This window comes from Elgaria multicarinata, chromosome 20 (genome assembly GCF_023053635.1).
Source record: "Elgaria multicarinata webbii isolate HBS135686 ecotype San Diego chromosome 20, rElgMul1.1.pri, whole genome shotgun sequence".
In the NCBI taxonomy this organism is placed as follows: domain Eukaryota; kingdom Metazoa; phylum Chordata; class Lepidosauria; order Squamata; family Anguidae; genus Elgaria; species Elgaria multicarinata.
This window is the reverse complement of record NC_086190.1, coordinates 12,338,814-12,353,310: the sequence shown is the minus strand read 5'-3', so window position 1 is coordinate 12,353,310 and position 14,497 is coordinate 12,338,814. Positions and strand designations below refer to the sequence as shown.

General features: G+C 47.1%; 1 protein-coding gene across 1 annotated transcript in view; it reads right to left on the bottom strand.

The window, feature by feature from the left end:
• Positions 1-14,497, bottom strand: part of SSU72 (SSU72 homolog, RNA polymerase II CTD phosphatase) — a 64,332-nt gene that overhangs the window by 22,322 nt on the left and 27,513 nt on the right. The window contains exon 2 of the mRNA XM_063145373.1: positions 7,810-7,953. Coding sequence (XP_063001443.1) covers positions 7,810-7,953 — 144 coding nt within the window. The remainder of the gene's footprint in view (positions 1-7,809; positions 7,954-14,497) is intronic.

Genomic DNA, 14,497 nt, shown 5'->3' with positions numbered 1-14,497 from the left:
CGCTGCTTGCAAAGATGCGCTCTACCACACTGCAGCCCGGCCTTCCCCAGCGTGATGCCCTGCAGATGTGTTGGGCAAGTAATTATGGCAGTTGCAGTTCAATTGATGTGGATGTGGAAGTCAGAAAAGAAATTGCCTGTTTCCTCAAGCATCACTTTTCACAAAAGTTTGGTTTCTTGATGTAGCAAAAACTACTTGCAAAGAGCAAATCAGTTTGGTTTCGAGTCATTTGAAGGTTTGGATGACTGGAGCTGTAGGAGAGGGAGATACGAGGTTTTGCAGGGTGGGTTCCTCCCCTGCCCTTAAATTTTGCAAGTGACCCAGGGAGGTTGTGGGCTCTCCCATTCTAGAGGCCTTCAAGATGAAGCCATCTGTCAGATGCTTTAAGGTGGATTCCTGCCTTGAACAAGGGGTTGGACTCGATGGCCTTCCAGTTCTACTGTTATAGGATTCTGCCTTTAAAAAAATAATAATCTAACCTCAACGTTTCCTCATCACAGAGCTCGTTTAGCCAAATTGTTCATGAAGCACATTTACATACACTAAAAATTGAAATCCTCTGAAAACACGGTAAGCAATTCGTTGACTACTTGCAGTTTTAAAATCTACTTAGGATTTATACACTGTAATGCTAACCAAGGGCTTCTTTCACTCAACTCTACAAAATTTCAGGGTTGAGTAAAAACTGAAAAGTTAAGAGTAGATGAAATCAATCTGGCTCAAAATGTTTGAATTGTTCCAGTACATCTCTGACGGAATTCCAATCTGTTGCCAACTGAACCAAGCTTTTAAAGTAGCAGGTCTCGAGTTCGTATGGGAATACGAACTATAGCCTTTACAAAACCAGAAAAGGAACTCACAGGTCCAAGTTAAAAAATAATAATGATCCATAGATCAAACAACTAAAGCTTTTGATTATATGTGCAGGATTGTTTTGAGATGGGAACTGAGAGCACTGCGCTTATTTTTATGATGAGGATTTGGTTCTAGCCTGTGACTAATAGGAAGTGAAGAAAGCATTAAAGTTGCTCCTGTCTTCTAGAAAGAATTGCAGCCTGGCAGATTTAGCTCATTACATTTTAAGGCAGGGACACCGAATTTCATTCAGCCGGGGGTGGGGGTGGGGTGGCATTACAATGGTAGGTGCAGATGAAAGCAAGAGGGCAGAGGGGTAAAAAAAACCCAGCATATTTTAGCTCAAAGTCCTTATGCCAGTAATGGAGCCTTAGGAGAGGAATTTCAACCTTGTTAGAATTCAGCTGTGGGTGGGTGTGCACAAAACCTGGAAACCCACTATACCAGTGGTTCCCAAAGTGGGCGGTACTGCCCCCTTGGGGGCGGTGGGATTGCATGGGGGGGGGCGTTAAGAGCCAAAGGGGCAGCGGGGGGGGGGGCGTTCAAGATGGTCTTTTCTGAGAAGCTCCTCTTCAGAAAGTCTTAAAACCCAGGGACATTTTTATGGGAGAAGGTAGTTTAGTCCCAAGCCATATAGGGGAACAATCCACACATGTATTAATACAGTTTAAGAAGAGTCCTTTTAATGGTGAATTGTAATGTTTCAAGAGACATACCCTGCTTGGTGTGCCCCGCCACGCCGGCTGCAAAACAGAGGCATTCGCTCTCTTTTTCCTCCCTCCCTCGGCAAGCCTGCGGCGGGTGCTTCGGATTTTGAATAAATATTCAATTAATTGTTACTGTTTTGAATTTTATTGTTACTATCTTCCTTAGTGGGTCAATGAAAACCGCTATTCTGAATAATGATTTTGATAGGGTAGGGTAGGGGGCACTGGGCATGAGTTTGTGGAACCAAGGGGGCGGTGACCTGAAAAAGTTTGGGAACCACTGCACTATACGATTGGTGTTTGGGGGAAATGGGATGGGGACACAGGAGGGGAGGGGCGCTTGGACAACCAGGGAAAACCAGAGGACAAAACTGGGCCCCAGCAAGGCCAGATTATGCCCACGGGCTGGAGGTTCTCCGAACTGCCTCCCACACCTAAAAGGAAGCTTGTACTGGTGAGTCTGGCAAAATGTGAGAGAATTTCAATGTGATTGAAAACTTCCTGACTGTTAGAGTATGACAATGGAACCAGTTACCTAGGGAAGTTGTGGGCTCTCCCACACTAGAGGCCTTCAGGAGGCAGCTGGACAACCCTCTGTCAGGGATGCTTTAGGGTGGATTCCTGCATTGAGCAGGGCCTTGGACTCAATGGCCTTAGAGGCCCCTTCCAACTCTACTATTCTATGATTCTATGATTTAAAAGGCGGATGAAGTACTACTTTTTAAAAATTGGGCTGAAAACCCTATGCAGACCGTACAAGTTCTAATGGTCCAACACACGCTAGCTCCTGAGGTGGGACTACACACACACACACGCACACTACAATAATATTAACTCAGCCACGTGCCTCCGTCGACTGGTACTACACTTGTGCAAGGAAAACGATCTGCAACTGCCATTTCTGTGTGTGGCCACCAACCCGAACGAGAAACATGTTTGTGTGAATGAGCAGTTCAGAACCGAATCCGTTAGCTTCTAACAAGCCTGGTTGTAGCTCGGTCAGCAGCTCTGCCAAGACTTGGCCCCCTAAAAAATGTTCAGTCTTCCCTGGACTTGCCCCTACCTGCCCCTCACCCTAAGGCCTCTTCATACTGACCCTGTTCAGACAACACGCTAAGCCACGGTGGTTAAGCATTTGTAACTAATTATTATGGCTTAGCGTGCCGTGTGAACCGTTCCTAACCACGGTGGCTACATAACCACGGTTTTAAACCCGGTCACAAACCATTTGCTGCAAAAAGGTTAGCGGCCTAACCATGGCTTAGCATGTTGTCTGAACAGGCTCATTGTGTTTAGAAGAGACACACACAACCGCCTTTTACAATTTCATCCCCTACATTAAAAAAAAAAAGCTGAAAATTGTTCTTGCTTTAAAAAGGCAGGGGGAGGCTTCCTAGTGTACTGATGTATGGAATGGGTTTATACTGAATTAATTTGGTCCATACAGCACAGCACTCAAGATCTACTCATAGTAGAGTAGCAGTGATTGCTTAGAACAGCCTTCCCTAACCCTGTGACTTCTAGATGTGTTTGACTACAACTCCCAGCATCCTGCAACCAACCAGACATCTCACATTTCCCTTAAACACCAAGATGGGTTCCTCCCCCACCCCCACCCACCTGCAAATTTCCTAGAAAGAGGACGTTTTCTGCACACCTTGCCATTCTAATATTTTTACCTTGATTTCCCAGACGTTCATCGCTGTAGCACTTTCTGCCTGGTTGGGATGGCTGCTTCCTCAACTGATCAGATGGACCGGAGGGGGTGAGGGTGGATGGGAAGTTGGGTAGCCAAAACCGTTCCACAAATATCCACAGTGTACCTAGCTTCCGTTCTGTGCTAGAGTAGTGAACCTCAACCTGGTGCCAAGGCATTGGTCTACATTCCCATATACCGTGGAGGTGCCGACACAAAAACTGCGCGTATGAAAGAACTGCTCTTTCAGAGCCTGAAAGCAAGCAGGATTGGGGAGTTTGACAAAGGAACCTAAGTTTCTGGAGGATGGCTTCCATCCGTGCTTCTTTTGAGATATCCCAAGCCATCCATTCACACAGTGCAGGCTCTCGCACCTTAAAAGCAGAGGTCCCTGATAGTCCATTCTCCCATCTTAAAAACCCAAGCTCCCTGATAGTCCATTCTCCCATATTAAAAATCCAAGCTCCCTGATAGTCTATCCTTCCATCCCCAAAATTACCCCTAGTAGCTGTTTCATTCGAACCAATGGTCCCCTCTCCCCGAAACCCTGGGCCCAATGTGAACCTGCCCCATGATGGATTTGCAGCGGGGCTGCTTATTGACAGTCAGTGCAGGACTATTCAGGCCTTCTCAGCTGCAATCCAAAGAACGCCCTTTTGAACTCGAGGTCAGCGCCTCAAAGAACATCTAACGCCTTTTGCAGGGCCTTATGCCCCGAAGCCAAACGGATTGCTCCTTTCCCCCCTCCCTTTGCAAGGAGTGCTTGATGGCCGCAGTTCTGCTTCTCTATAGCAGTGCTGATCTAAAAGAAAGCAACTCCGAGAGAGTGGACAGGGGGCCAAAGGTATTTCTTTTTTAATTGTGTTCGGTTTCTCAGTACAACAATAATTTAACAAGAAAGGCAACCATCACGTAGATCCTCAAAATGTCTATGGAAACCGCACACACACACACACACACCTTTTTTTAAAAAAAGTTTCGTTAGTCCCATTGAGATGATCACCATCTCAAAAAGGAGAAATTGCCTGGTCAGACGAGGCATGTATGAAAACGACCCTCTCTGTGCTTGGTGCTTTTCTGTGCTAGTTCTCACGGAGGTGGTAAACCTGTGCCTGGGATGTACCACTTCAGGTTATCAGTGGAAGTTCAGAGGATGGAATGCCTCTCCTTACAAAAGAAGCTCGCTGTCAAGGGAAAGGGTTCTAGTCACACAGGAAGTGCTAGTTTTCTAGGCGTAGATCCCTTTTTCCCCCACGGAGAGTGGCTCAAGCAGCTTTCACCATACCAGTGCCCTCCAGACATTCACAACTTCCAGCACAGACAATTGTCAAGAACGTTGTGAGTCGTAGTCTAAACATCTGGAGGGCACCGGGTTGGTGAATGCAAGGCTGAAACGTGAACGATGACTGACGCAAGACAGGGCAGAGGTTTATCGTATTATGCATGATGTGGAGAAAGTAGATGCAGAAAATAGATAGCTCTTCTCTTTTAGTCCTAGAACTCGACGGCCATCTAAGGTTCAACCCCTGGCCGACGCAGGAAATCCACTGCTGCAGCATTCCCTGATAGGCTAGGCATCCAGCCTTCGCTTGAAAAACCTCGAAATGGGCCGTCCACTGAAACTGACTGGCAGTAGAGGCAAGACAGAGAGAAGCACTTATTTCAAACAATGCAGAATTGGTTTTATGAAAGGCACTGCGGCCGGGTGAAATGTTGGCCACCTGCTGTCGTGGGCTTTTAAGAGGGGCTGGACAAATTTCCTTGAGGAGAGGTCTATCAAGGATCATTAGCCAGGAGAGTTAAAGCGAGCCTCAAATGTTATGAAGTAGTATAGCTCTGAATATCAGACTATGGGGGCAGAAGGGAGGGGAGGACGGTCGTCTTGACGCTCTGCTCCTGAGTGACCTGCAGCCACTGTGCCTAACAGAATGCTGTGAGTGGGGGGCCCTTGGTCTCCGCCATGAGGGCTCCTCTTAAAGATTTACATTCCATCAAGTGAACCCCCACCCACTTTGACCACCTGCTGTCTGAAACGGAACAGGTTTTACCACCCCAGTTGAGAACTAGGCCTACAAGACGAGTGCAATCAGGCAAACCTCACCAACCTGGTCACCCACCCACCCCAGATGCGCTGGGCTTCAACTCTCATCAGACCTAGTCAGCATGGACAAGATACATCTGGAGGGCACCCGATTGGGGATGGCTCTGTAAAGTATCAAAGTCTATGGACTCCCAGTTCAAGGTTTCCTCAAATACAGCATACGAATGCCGGGCAAAACTTTACAATAGACACCCCGCTCCCCACAATACAAGATTCCAAGTGTGTTGTACATGCCTTCGTAAAGCAGTGAGCCCACAGTTGTTTAGGTTTCAACGAAAGCCTGAAAAAATGAAAATTGTCACTCCTGGGAGCTATAGGCTCTCAGGTATCGTTTCCCACCAGTAACACACACATAGCTGAACCTCTACCGAAGACAGACCAACTGGAGTTATGGAGTTCCAATGCCCTCCTCCTTTGATAATTCTAAGATCTAATTAAGCTTAGGAGCCCAATTGAGGGCTTACTACGGACAGGCTATTATTTGTACCGGTTTTGTGAGCACCTGTGTATCAATGCACTCTGAACTCCACAGTCTATGGCCCCCCTTTTGTTGAGAAAGGGCAGCCGGCCATAGGACTAGTTTAGTTCAGGGTGTCGTTTTGCTTGGAAATCAGTTATGCCTTCCCATTATTATTATTATTTATTCCCTTCACTTCCTGGTCCAAGTTCCAGAGAGGAAGTACCAGGAACCTCCTAGCTCCAGCACCCAAGTGGAGACGTCTATCCCCTGGCAGACACCCTCTGCTGTCCTCCGCTGTTAATGGGCCAAGGGAGGGGGGAGATGTTAAATTTTAGATTCCACCTCTCAAAAGATCTGAGCAGCAGAATTGAAACTAGCAAGGTTCTAGTATCTCTATAGCCTAAGCTTTCAGCTGCGGGGATCATTCAAGCCCCTTCGTTTTTCAAGTGTACGTCGCTTGCTTTCGTCCTCGTCTTTAATTTAGGCCAGATAACGTTCAGAGGAGGCGGAGAGCCGCTTATTAGGTTAAAGGCACCTTGAGAAACGCCGCACCCTTGTTATAAATTCCCTGCGTTAATCCCATGAAAAGAACCTCTCTCTTCCTCCACCTTTTTTTTTTTTTTGCTTATGTGGGCCTCTATCGTGTACAAAATGTTACGTTTTATCCCCAAAAACAAAAGCAGCCCAGTTTCTGAACACAGGTGCCGTGCTCAAAAGAACACCCAGTCAAGAGTTGAGTCAGGGTGCGCGCACTGAAGAAGACATTTGCCGGGGGGCTGTGGGGGGGGGGAGGTTTTCAAGTCTGCATTTTAGCTGCTTCAAAAGGCTGGTGAGAGCTAAGCCCTCTCCTTTTTGGACTAATTCAACTCTTACCTGCTTCCTTGACTGAACTACATAAGCACCGCAGCCCTGCCCATTTGCAAAGAACACTCTTTGTGTTGGGGAACGACAGCACAGCGGGGATTAAAATGGAAGAGGGTGCCAGACACTCGTCGCCATTTCTGAGGATGCATTTGCACCACCACGGTACTGTTCCAACTACGGAGGGACATACCACCACCACCCTCACTCCCAGGAGGGTTTGCACCTCTAACAGTACGTCCTAAATCCATCTGTTAGCACAGGAAATATACTATGCCCACTCTTGAGCATCCTGGGGGGAATCTGAAATCAAATAATTCTAGAGCACAATGGTGCTACTTCTGCCATCTCTCTCTCTCTCTCTTTCTCTCTCTGAAGGACAATGTCCAAAAGTGCTTTTCAAGCACAACTCAGGGAATTGGAGGGGGGACGACGACAGGGGACAGGGAGGAGAAAACAGGATGCTTAGCTTTTGAGCAATTCTACCTATACTGTGAAGCAGGAAGAGTTTCTGTAGTGAATTGTTTCTGAAAGCAATTGTCTGTGCTGCCCTATTGTCACAGAGAGACAGGAAAGGCACGGGGAGAAAAAAGGGTAGAAGCCCAGGGAAGCAGGAGTCTGAGCAGGCCAGGGAGACAAAGGGGACTTGGGAACTGAGATGGGAATGGTCCAAAGGAAAACGGGAGGGAGAGGAGTCAGAGTGGGGAGGGAATCCAGGAGCAAAAAGGGACCAGGAGAAGAGGGCCAGGAAATGCATAGTGAGCCAATTCCTTGGCTACGGGTCTCTAACAGTGATGTCATGACTACAAAGCATTTATGGGGGGCGTTGCCAGTTAGGGGACAACCCAATGTAGTTATCCAGCGCGTGGTGGTGCAATAACATCCCAAGAAAGAAGCCAAGTGCCTGCTCTAGCGGCGTCCGCTGCATGCACCACTATCCGACGGAAGGGGAAGCCGTCGAGGGATGGATTTTAAGGGGCCCTTCCCTTGTGTGAAGCACCTGCCTAGACGTGAAATACCAAGACCTGGCCACAGTCAAGTAGCAGCATGTTCCTTATGCAAACAGGCGAAGGACACCTTTCGGAAAACTGAACAGCAGGGTTTTGAAAGGGGCATTCCGCAGGGATACAGTTCTTTGTCTTTCCTAAGCAGGTCACTGTACATCTGATCGTATGTCGTTTTGAAATCGTAAACGTTCGGCTTGTCCGGCGCTGGTCCCGGCAATTTCACGTGAGTCCCGGTACCAAAGGATCGAACGCTGAAACCACGTTTACTGAAAGACACAAAAAAGAGAGAGAGAGAGAGAGAGAGAAAGGGCTTAATTATTTTGGAAGTATCCAGATTTTACATGGCAAAAATACAAAGGCGGGTGGAGACAAAGTTGATAGTTACAGCAACTACGTGATACCTGAAGTGGTAAATATGTTCAGTTCACTGCACTACTAGAGGTTTTACTTCATTGAACCTGGCAAAATAAGCAATCAAGTAGGCCCTCTGGTTATTATACAACTTTTGCTACTTAATTCCCCCATAATCAATCATTTTTAACTGACTTTAAAGCGAACCTTGACATAAGCAACCGAGACTAAGAAGAATACTTGAAGTTTTCTACTTGATAGAAGAGAAATCGGCACAAGTTCCTCCTGTACCTTCACAGGTTGGTGGTTGTTAACTTCTCTAATCACAGCTCTTTCAGGAGATTGTCAATTAAGCAGACAGCAATTCTGACCTTCAAAAAGGCAGTCTTCCTCAAGTTTCTGGATCTGCCATTTCAGAAAGAGCATATGCCGTTTCAAAAGAGAGCCCTGCAGTCTTGGAAATAAAGTCAGCTGTGCAGCAGATAACCGGCACTATTTTTAGTTGCTTTTCTCCTTCCAAATGAGGCAAATCAGCCCATACTGGATTGCAGAAGTACTAACACAGAACACGTCTCCCCCTACCCCTTACTAATCAGAAAAGGCTTTTTAAAGCTGGGATGGATGGGTGGGAAGGGAGAAAACATAGTTAATTCAAATGCTGAATGTTTCCAACTAGCCAAAGGCCACTCTGTATTTATTTACTTATTTATTTATTGCATTTCTATACTGCCCAATAACCAGAGCTCTCTGGGCGGTTCACAAAAATTAAAACCATTCAGAGTATAAAACAACAGTATAAAACCATAATATAAAATACAATATAAAAGCTCAACCAGATAAAAACAGCAGCAATGCAAAATTACAAATTTAAAACGCCAAGTTAAAATGTATTTATAGACTGTTAAAATGCTGGGAGAATAAAAAGGTCTTCAACATATAATGTAGGTGCCAAGCGAACCTCCTTAAGGAGCTCGTTCCACAGCCGGGGTGCCACAGCAGAGAAGGCCCTCCTCCTTGTAGCCACCGGAGAAGGACCCCTGAGGATGACCTTAGGGTCCGGGCAGGTACATATGGGAGGCGGCGTTCTTTCAGATAGCCTGGCCCCAAGCCATTTAGGGCAGCCTTCCTCAACCTGGGGCTCCAGATGTGTTGGACTACAACTCCCAGAATGCCCCAGCCAGCTCCGCTGGCTGGGGCATTCTGGGAGATGCAGTCCAACACATCTGGAGCGCCCCAGGTTGAGGAAGGCTGATTTAAGGCTTTAAATGTTAATACCAGCACTTTGAATCGGACCTGGACTGGACTGTATTTCATCCAGGAGCAGAACTGAGGAATTTCTCAGGTTGGCAACGTTCCCGCTGGGCTTGACGAGTTAGTGGATGCAGAACAACACAAGAATCTGCAAGGCTCACATACACAAACACCCACAAATCCATGCGCAGGGAGCAAGGACAGCCAGCTACAGAGATCTCTACACCACATAGCCAGTGTGGTGTAGAGGCTGAAGTATTGGACTGGGAATTAGGAGATCCGGGTTCTGGTCCCTGCTCAGCCGTAGAAACCCACTGTCGTGTTTCTCGGAAAACTCCTGCTTTCAATGGGAGGCAAATGATGAGGCCTGCTAGGTAATCCACGAAGCTTTTATTAAGCAACAAACATCTCTTCCACCTGAAGAGAGTCTAATCGCTTGGAAACTTCCCTCTAGGCAAAACTATGCAAACTAAGCAAGACAATTGTTTGACCAAGGAGAACAAGAAGCCTTTTCCCAAAGGACCAGGCTTTTTCCTGAACTTCAGCAGCACCCACAACCCCCACCCTGGAACTGGATAGCACTCTTCAAATACTTGAAAGCTTGTTACACAGAGGAGGGCCAGGATCTCTTCTCGATCCTCCTAGAGTGCAGGACACGGAATAACGGGCTCAAGTTACAGGAAGCCAGATTCCAGCTGGACATCAGGAAAAACTTCCTGACTGTTAGAGCAGTACGGCTATTGGGCTTCAGCTATTGGGCGGTATAAAAATGCAATCAATCAATCAATAAATACTACAATGGAACCTGTTACCTAGGGAGGTTGTGGGCTCTCCCACACTAGAGGCCTTCAAGAGGCAGCTGGACAAGCATCTGTCAGGGATGCTTTAGGGTGGATTCCTGCATTGAGCAGGGGGTTGGACTCAATGGCCTTGTAGGCCCCTTCCAACTCTGCTATTCTATGATTCTATTATGAGAGAGAGAAATGTCTCCCTCTCCACATTCTCCAAACCAGGCATCGTTTTGTACACTCTATCATGTCTCCCCTTAGCCTCCTTTTTTCCGAACTAATCAATCCCTGTTGTCACCTTTCCATGTAGGCCCGAATTTCAATGGCCTTGTAGGCCCCTTCCAACTCTGCTATTCTATATCCTCCTTCTTCTTCTTTTATTAATAGATGCCTTTTCCAGAAAAAGACTCAAGGTGTCAGGGATGCTTTAGGGTGGATTCCTGCATTAAGCAGGGGGTTGGACTTGATGGCCTTATAGGCCCCTTCCAACTCTACTATTCTATGATTCCTAGGTTGAGGCAGTACCCTCAACTTAACTGATTTACGCGATTGCACAACTTTCACCATGGGGGGGGGGGGAACGGGACATGACACACTTGAGAGAGGGGAAACCCTTCCCTTAAAAGTCGTGTCATGGGTGAAAACTGAAGGGGCACTCTGGAGCTAGAACCCCTTTCCTCCGCATGGACTTTCATTTGCCCCAGAGGCAATTGTTAGAGGGAGAGGTTTGGGTTAAGAGGCATATGCATCAGGGGGGTGTACTGTCTGAGCCCTATTTTATCCCTCCACCCTGTTACACTAGAGCAGCCTTCCTCAACCTGGGGCGCTCCAGATGTGTTGGACTACAACTCCCAGAATGCCCCAGCCAGCTCTGGCTGGGGCATTCTGGGAGATGCAGTCCAACACATCTGGAGCACCCCAAGTTGAGGAAGGCTGCACTAGAGGGAACTGGTAAGGCTCAACCTCCCTGTGGAGATTTTTTTTGGGGGGGGGGGGGGGAAGAGAAAGTGAAAGAGATTTGCAGCACCTTGTGTTGGTTGATGAAAGCAAGCTATATCCCGAAGTGGTGTACGGAAGTGCGCATGGGCTGCCCTTGGCCAGAACCAGTTTTGGGAATTGAAACAAGCAGCCACAGCCAAACGGAATATTTTCATGCAAGGCTGGGCGGCAGCCACCATTTGTATAAAAGGCTCTCCTGCCACGTCGTTGCTCCTGCTAATCCATGGGAAACAGGAACAGCCTGCTTTCATAGTGGGACATAGTTCACGTTAAACGACAGGTGATGTGGTTAAAACTCTTCCTGGATGAAACACCGCACATGGGGGCAAACCACCCGGCTTTATGATTCCCTAAGAAGCAAAAATAAGAACATCCCTTGCTCTTAGGAAAAGAAAATGCACTAGCATTTAAAGGAGCAAGGTTGCCGTGCCAGACCTTCACCCCGGAATGCTGGTTTTCGATGTGCGGGGGCCGCTTTTCGTACACAGGAGCACCCCAAACACACCATTTCCGCAATCCGCAGGCCTGAAAGTGCCGCAATCCAGAACTGTTTTGTTCTGAGGTTGCGGCAGGAAAGCTACTTCCTGCAACAGGAACTGCGGTTCTCAAGGACAGATAATTTGCACTCCGTTGTCATGACTTGCCAGTCAGTTACACAACATGGCGGCTCTGTTAGGGAACAGACATTGACCGGAGAGCCAACTGTGCCAGAGTTAAAATCCTCTCCTCCGCCCCAGCTAAGCATCTCTTAACCGTGTTTGGATCGATCGTCGCCAAGTGTTTCATGCTAGGGCCCCTCCTGCCTCAACGATCAATTATAAATAATACAACAAAGGACACCCAAGTCCAGCAGCAGTGCAGACAGTTCAATTTCTCCCCTATTCTGCGGAGAACATTCCCAGCACACAGCCGCTTTCTTTCTTTCTTTCTTTGCAGAACCGGAAGTGCTCTCGCGCCTTTCACCTCTATTTAAAGTTTGCTTAGCCCTTGCAGGGATGGCTTTTTGGGGAAAGGAAACATAAACATAAGCCAGGGAATCGCCGAAGTGACCGAGCGGTACAGAACATGAATAACTTACCAGTGGTAAAGGCAATCTTCGTTTTATTTTATTTTTTAGTGCTGGCGGTGTCATTTCTAGGGAGTTATTAACCTCGCCAGAAGCAGGAAAGAGGTGCTTTGAAACTGTGTTAATGCCACTCAGTGGGAAACACGGGGCTGCATAAACGCTTACCAAACAATGTTACACAAGTACCATAGCTCATGGAATCACTCTCCCACACACGGATAATGGGCACTTGGGCGCGCAATGCTCTCCCAACAGGGACCTGTAACACTGGTGGAATACCAAGTGTAAAGCGAAGTTAACAGGATGACTGGACACATACAGCTCCAGAAAGTGAGCTTCAACTCGTTTGGAATCATGATTCACCGTTAATTTGAATTTACGTAACAAGGGACCCAGGTGCCGCTTTTTGCTGTGCATATCAAGGTTTTTCCTCTTGCTTCTAAGAGCTAGGATTCGCCCGCGCTTCTCTGTCTCTCTCACACTGGAGACAATCAGGCATAACAAAGCATCTTTGCTAACCTATAGACAGCCTACAACCTACAGACCAGCGTCCCTCAACTTGCGGCCTGGGGATGACGGGAGTTGTAGTCCCACTGATCTGAAGGTTGGGTGAAGAAGGTTGGTCTATAGGTACTAGCTGTGAAGAAATCCCCAAAATAGCTCGAGTATAGAATTCAGTTAAAGCTTACTTTTAAGAGAGGACATTTCTAGTCCTCATGGCGGCAAAGAGTTGCCGGGCGATTCGTGATAAAATCTCAGGGCTTCTTGCTCCTCATGAGTGGCAAAACCAGAATTTTGCAAGGTTAGAGAAATTCTGCCAATTTATACAGGAATTATAAAGGGTTGTATCCAACATTAGTGTTACTTAAGTACCATTCATTTCAATGGGTCTACTCTAAGGAGGACTAACACTGGATGCAACCCAAAGGCTGTAGAGTTCAGCTTCTCTTGGGCTGCCCAGAGAATTTTGGGGGGAAATTATGCACGCCGTCCTGCCTATCAAATGATTACAACATTAATGTTCAGTGTTTTTAATCTTTGTAAGCCACCCAGAGAGCTTCAGCTATGGGGCAGTATATAAATGTAATGAATGAAATAAACAAACATTTGATAGTGAGCGATACACACCTGCCTGTCCCTACCATTCAGCCGATTAAAACAAAATGGCAGTTCTGATCCACTGCAGAAATAACCCCGGTTGGAAGGGTGGGCGCAACTGCTAAGATTTCGTGTTCCGCCTCCCCCTCACACAAGTCTCTTACTCCTTTAGTGTTAACCTTGGTACACTGCATTGGATTCCTGCATTGAGCAGGGGGGTTGGACTCGATGGCCTTGTAGGCCCCTTCCAACTCTGCTATTCTATGATTCTATGACTACCAAATTGAAGGTAACCTTAAACCAGGGTTTATAGATCGGTTTTAAACCTGCATCTCAACCCCCAATTTAATGCAAACCACGGTTGGCATTTGGCATGTACAAAAACGTAATTATACACCATGGTTAACGCAGAAGAGTGAAGGGACAGTGTGAAAGCCCGCCACGCAGTCTCTGAGCCACGGGTTACAAGGCTGGGACATTTCCATCTGCACTGATCCTCTGTGGGGTCTTCCTACGCAATGATTGTAACAAACCCACATAAACTAGAGTCTATTGTCTAGTTCACCGTCCAGTTAACTGCCTTCAAGAAGCCCCAAAGCAGGGCAGTAAGGCAAGTTGCCCTCCCCAAATTGTATCCAGTGCCATAAACTCACTGAACACGGGCGGCTTATATAGCTATGACTCACTATTTAGTTGACAGCCCCTTATGAAGGAAGCCAATACAATTTAGGAGAGAACAGTGGGTCTTTGGGTTTCAACTCTGGGGAATGACATCCAATTAAAAGAGGTCTGCACACTCTTGTTGACCCACCATGTCCCAAATCCCTGTCCACACAAAAGTTTCGATGAATGGCTAAATATGGCAAGATGTAGTCACTCAAAGGGATTTCCCCCCTATTGTTACAGAGCTGGGCAGTTTAACCCTAATCAAACTTTGGCAACTAGGCTTTCAGCTATTACATTTTGTCAGTTTCAATAATAGAATCATAGAATAGCAGAGTTGGAGGGGGCCTACAAGGCCATCTAGTCCAACCCCCTGCTCAATGCAGCAATCCACCCTAAAGCATCCCTGACAGATGGTTGTCCAGCTGCCTCTTGAAGGCCTCTAGTGTGGGAGAGCCCACAACCTCCCTAGGTAACTGATTCCACCGTCGCACTGCTCTAACAGTCAGGAAGTTTTTCCTGATGTCCAGCCAGAATCTGGCTTCCTTTAACTTGAGCCCGTTATTCCGTGTCCTGCACTCTGGGAGGATCGAG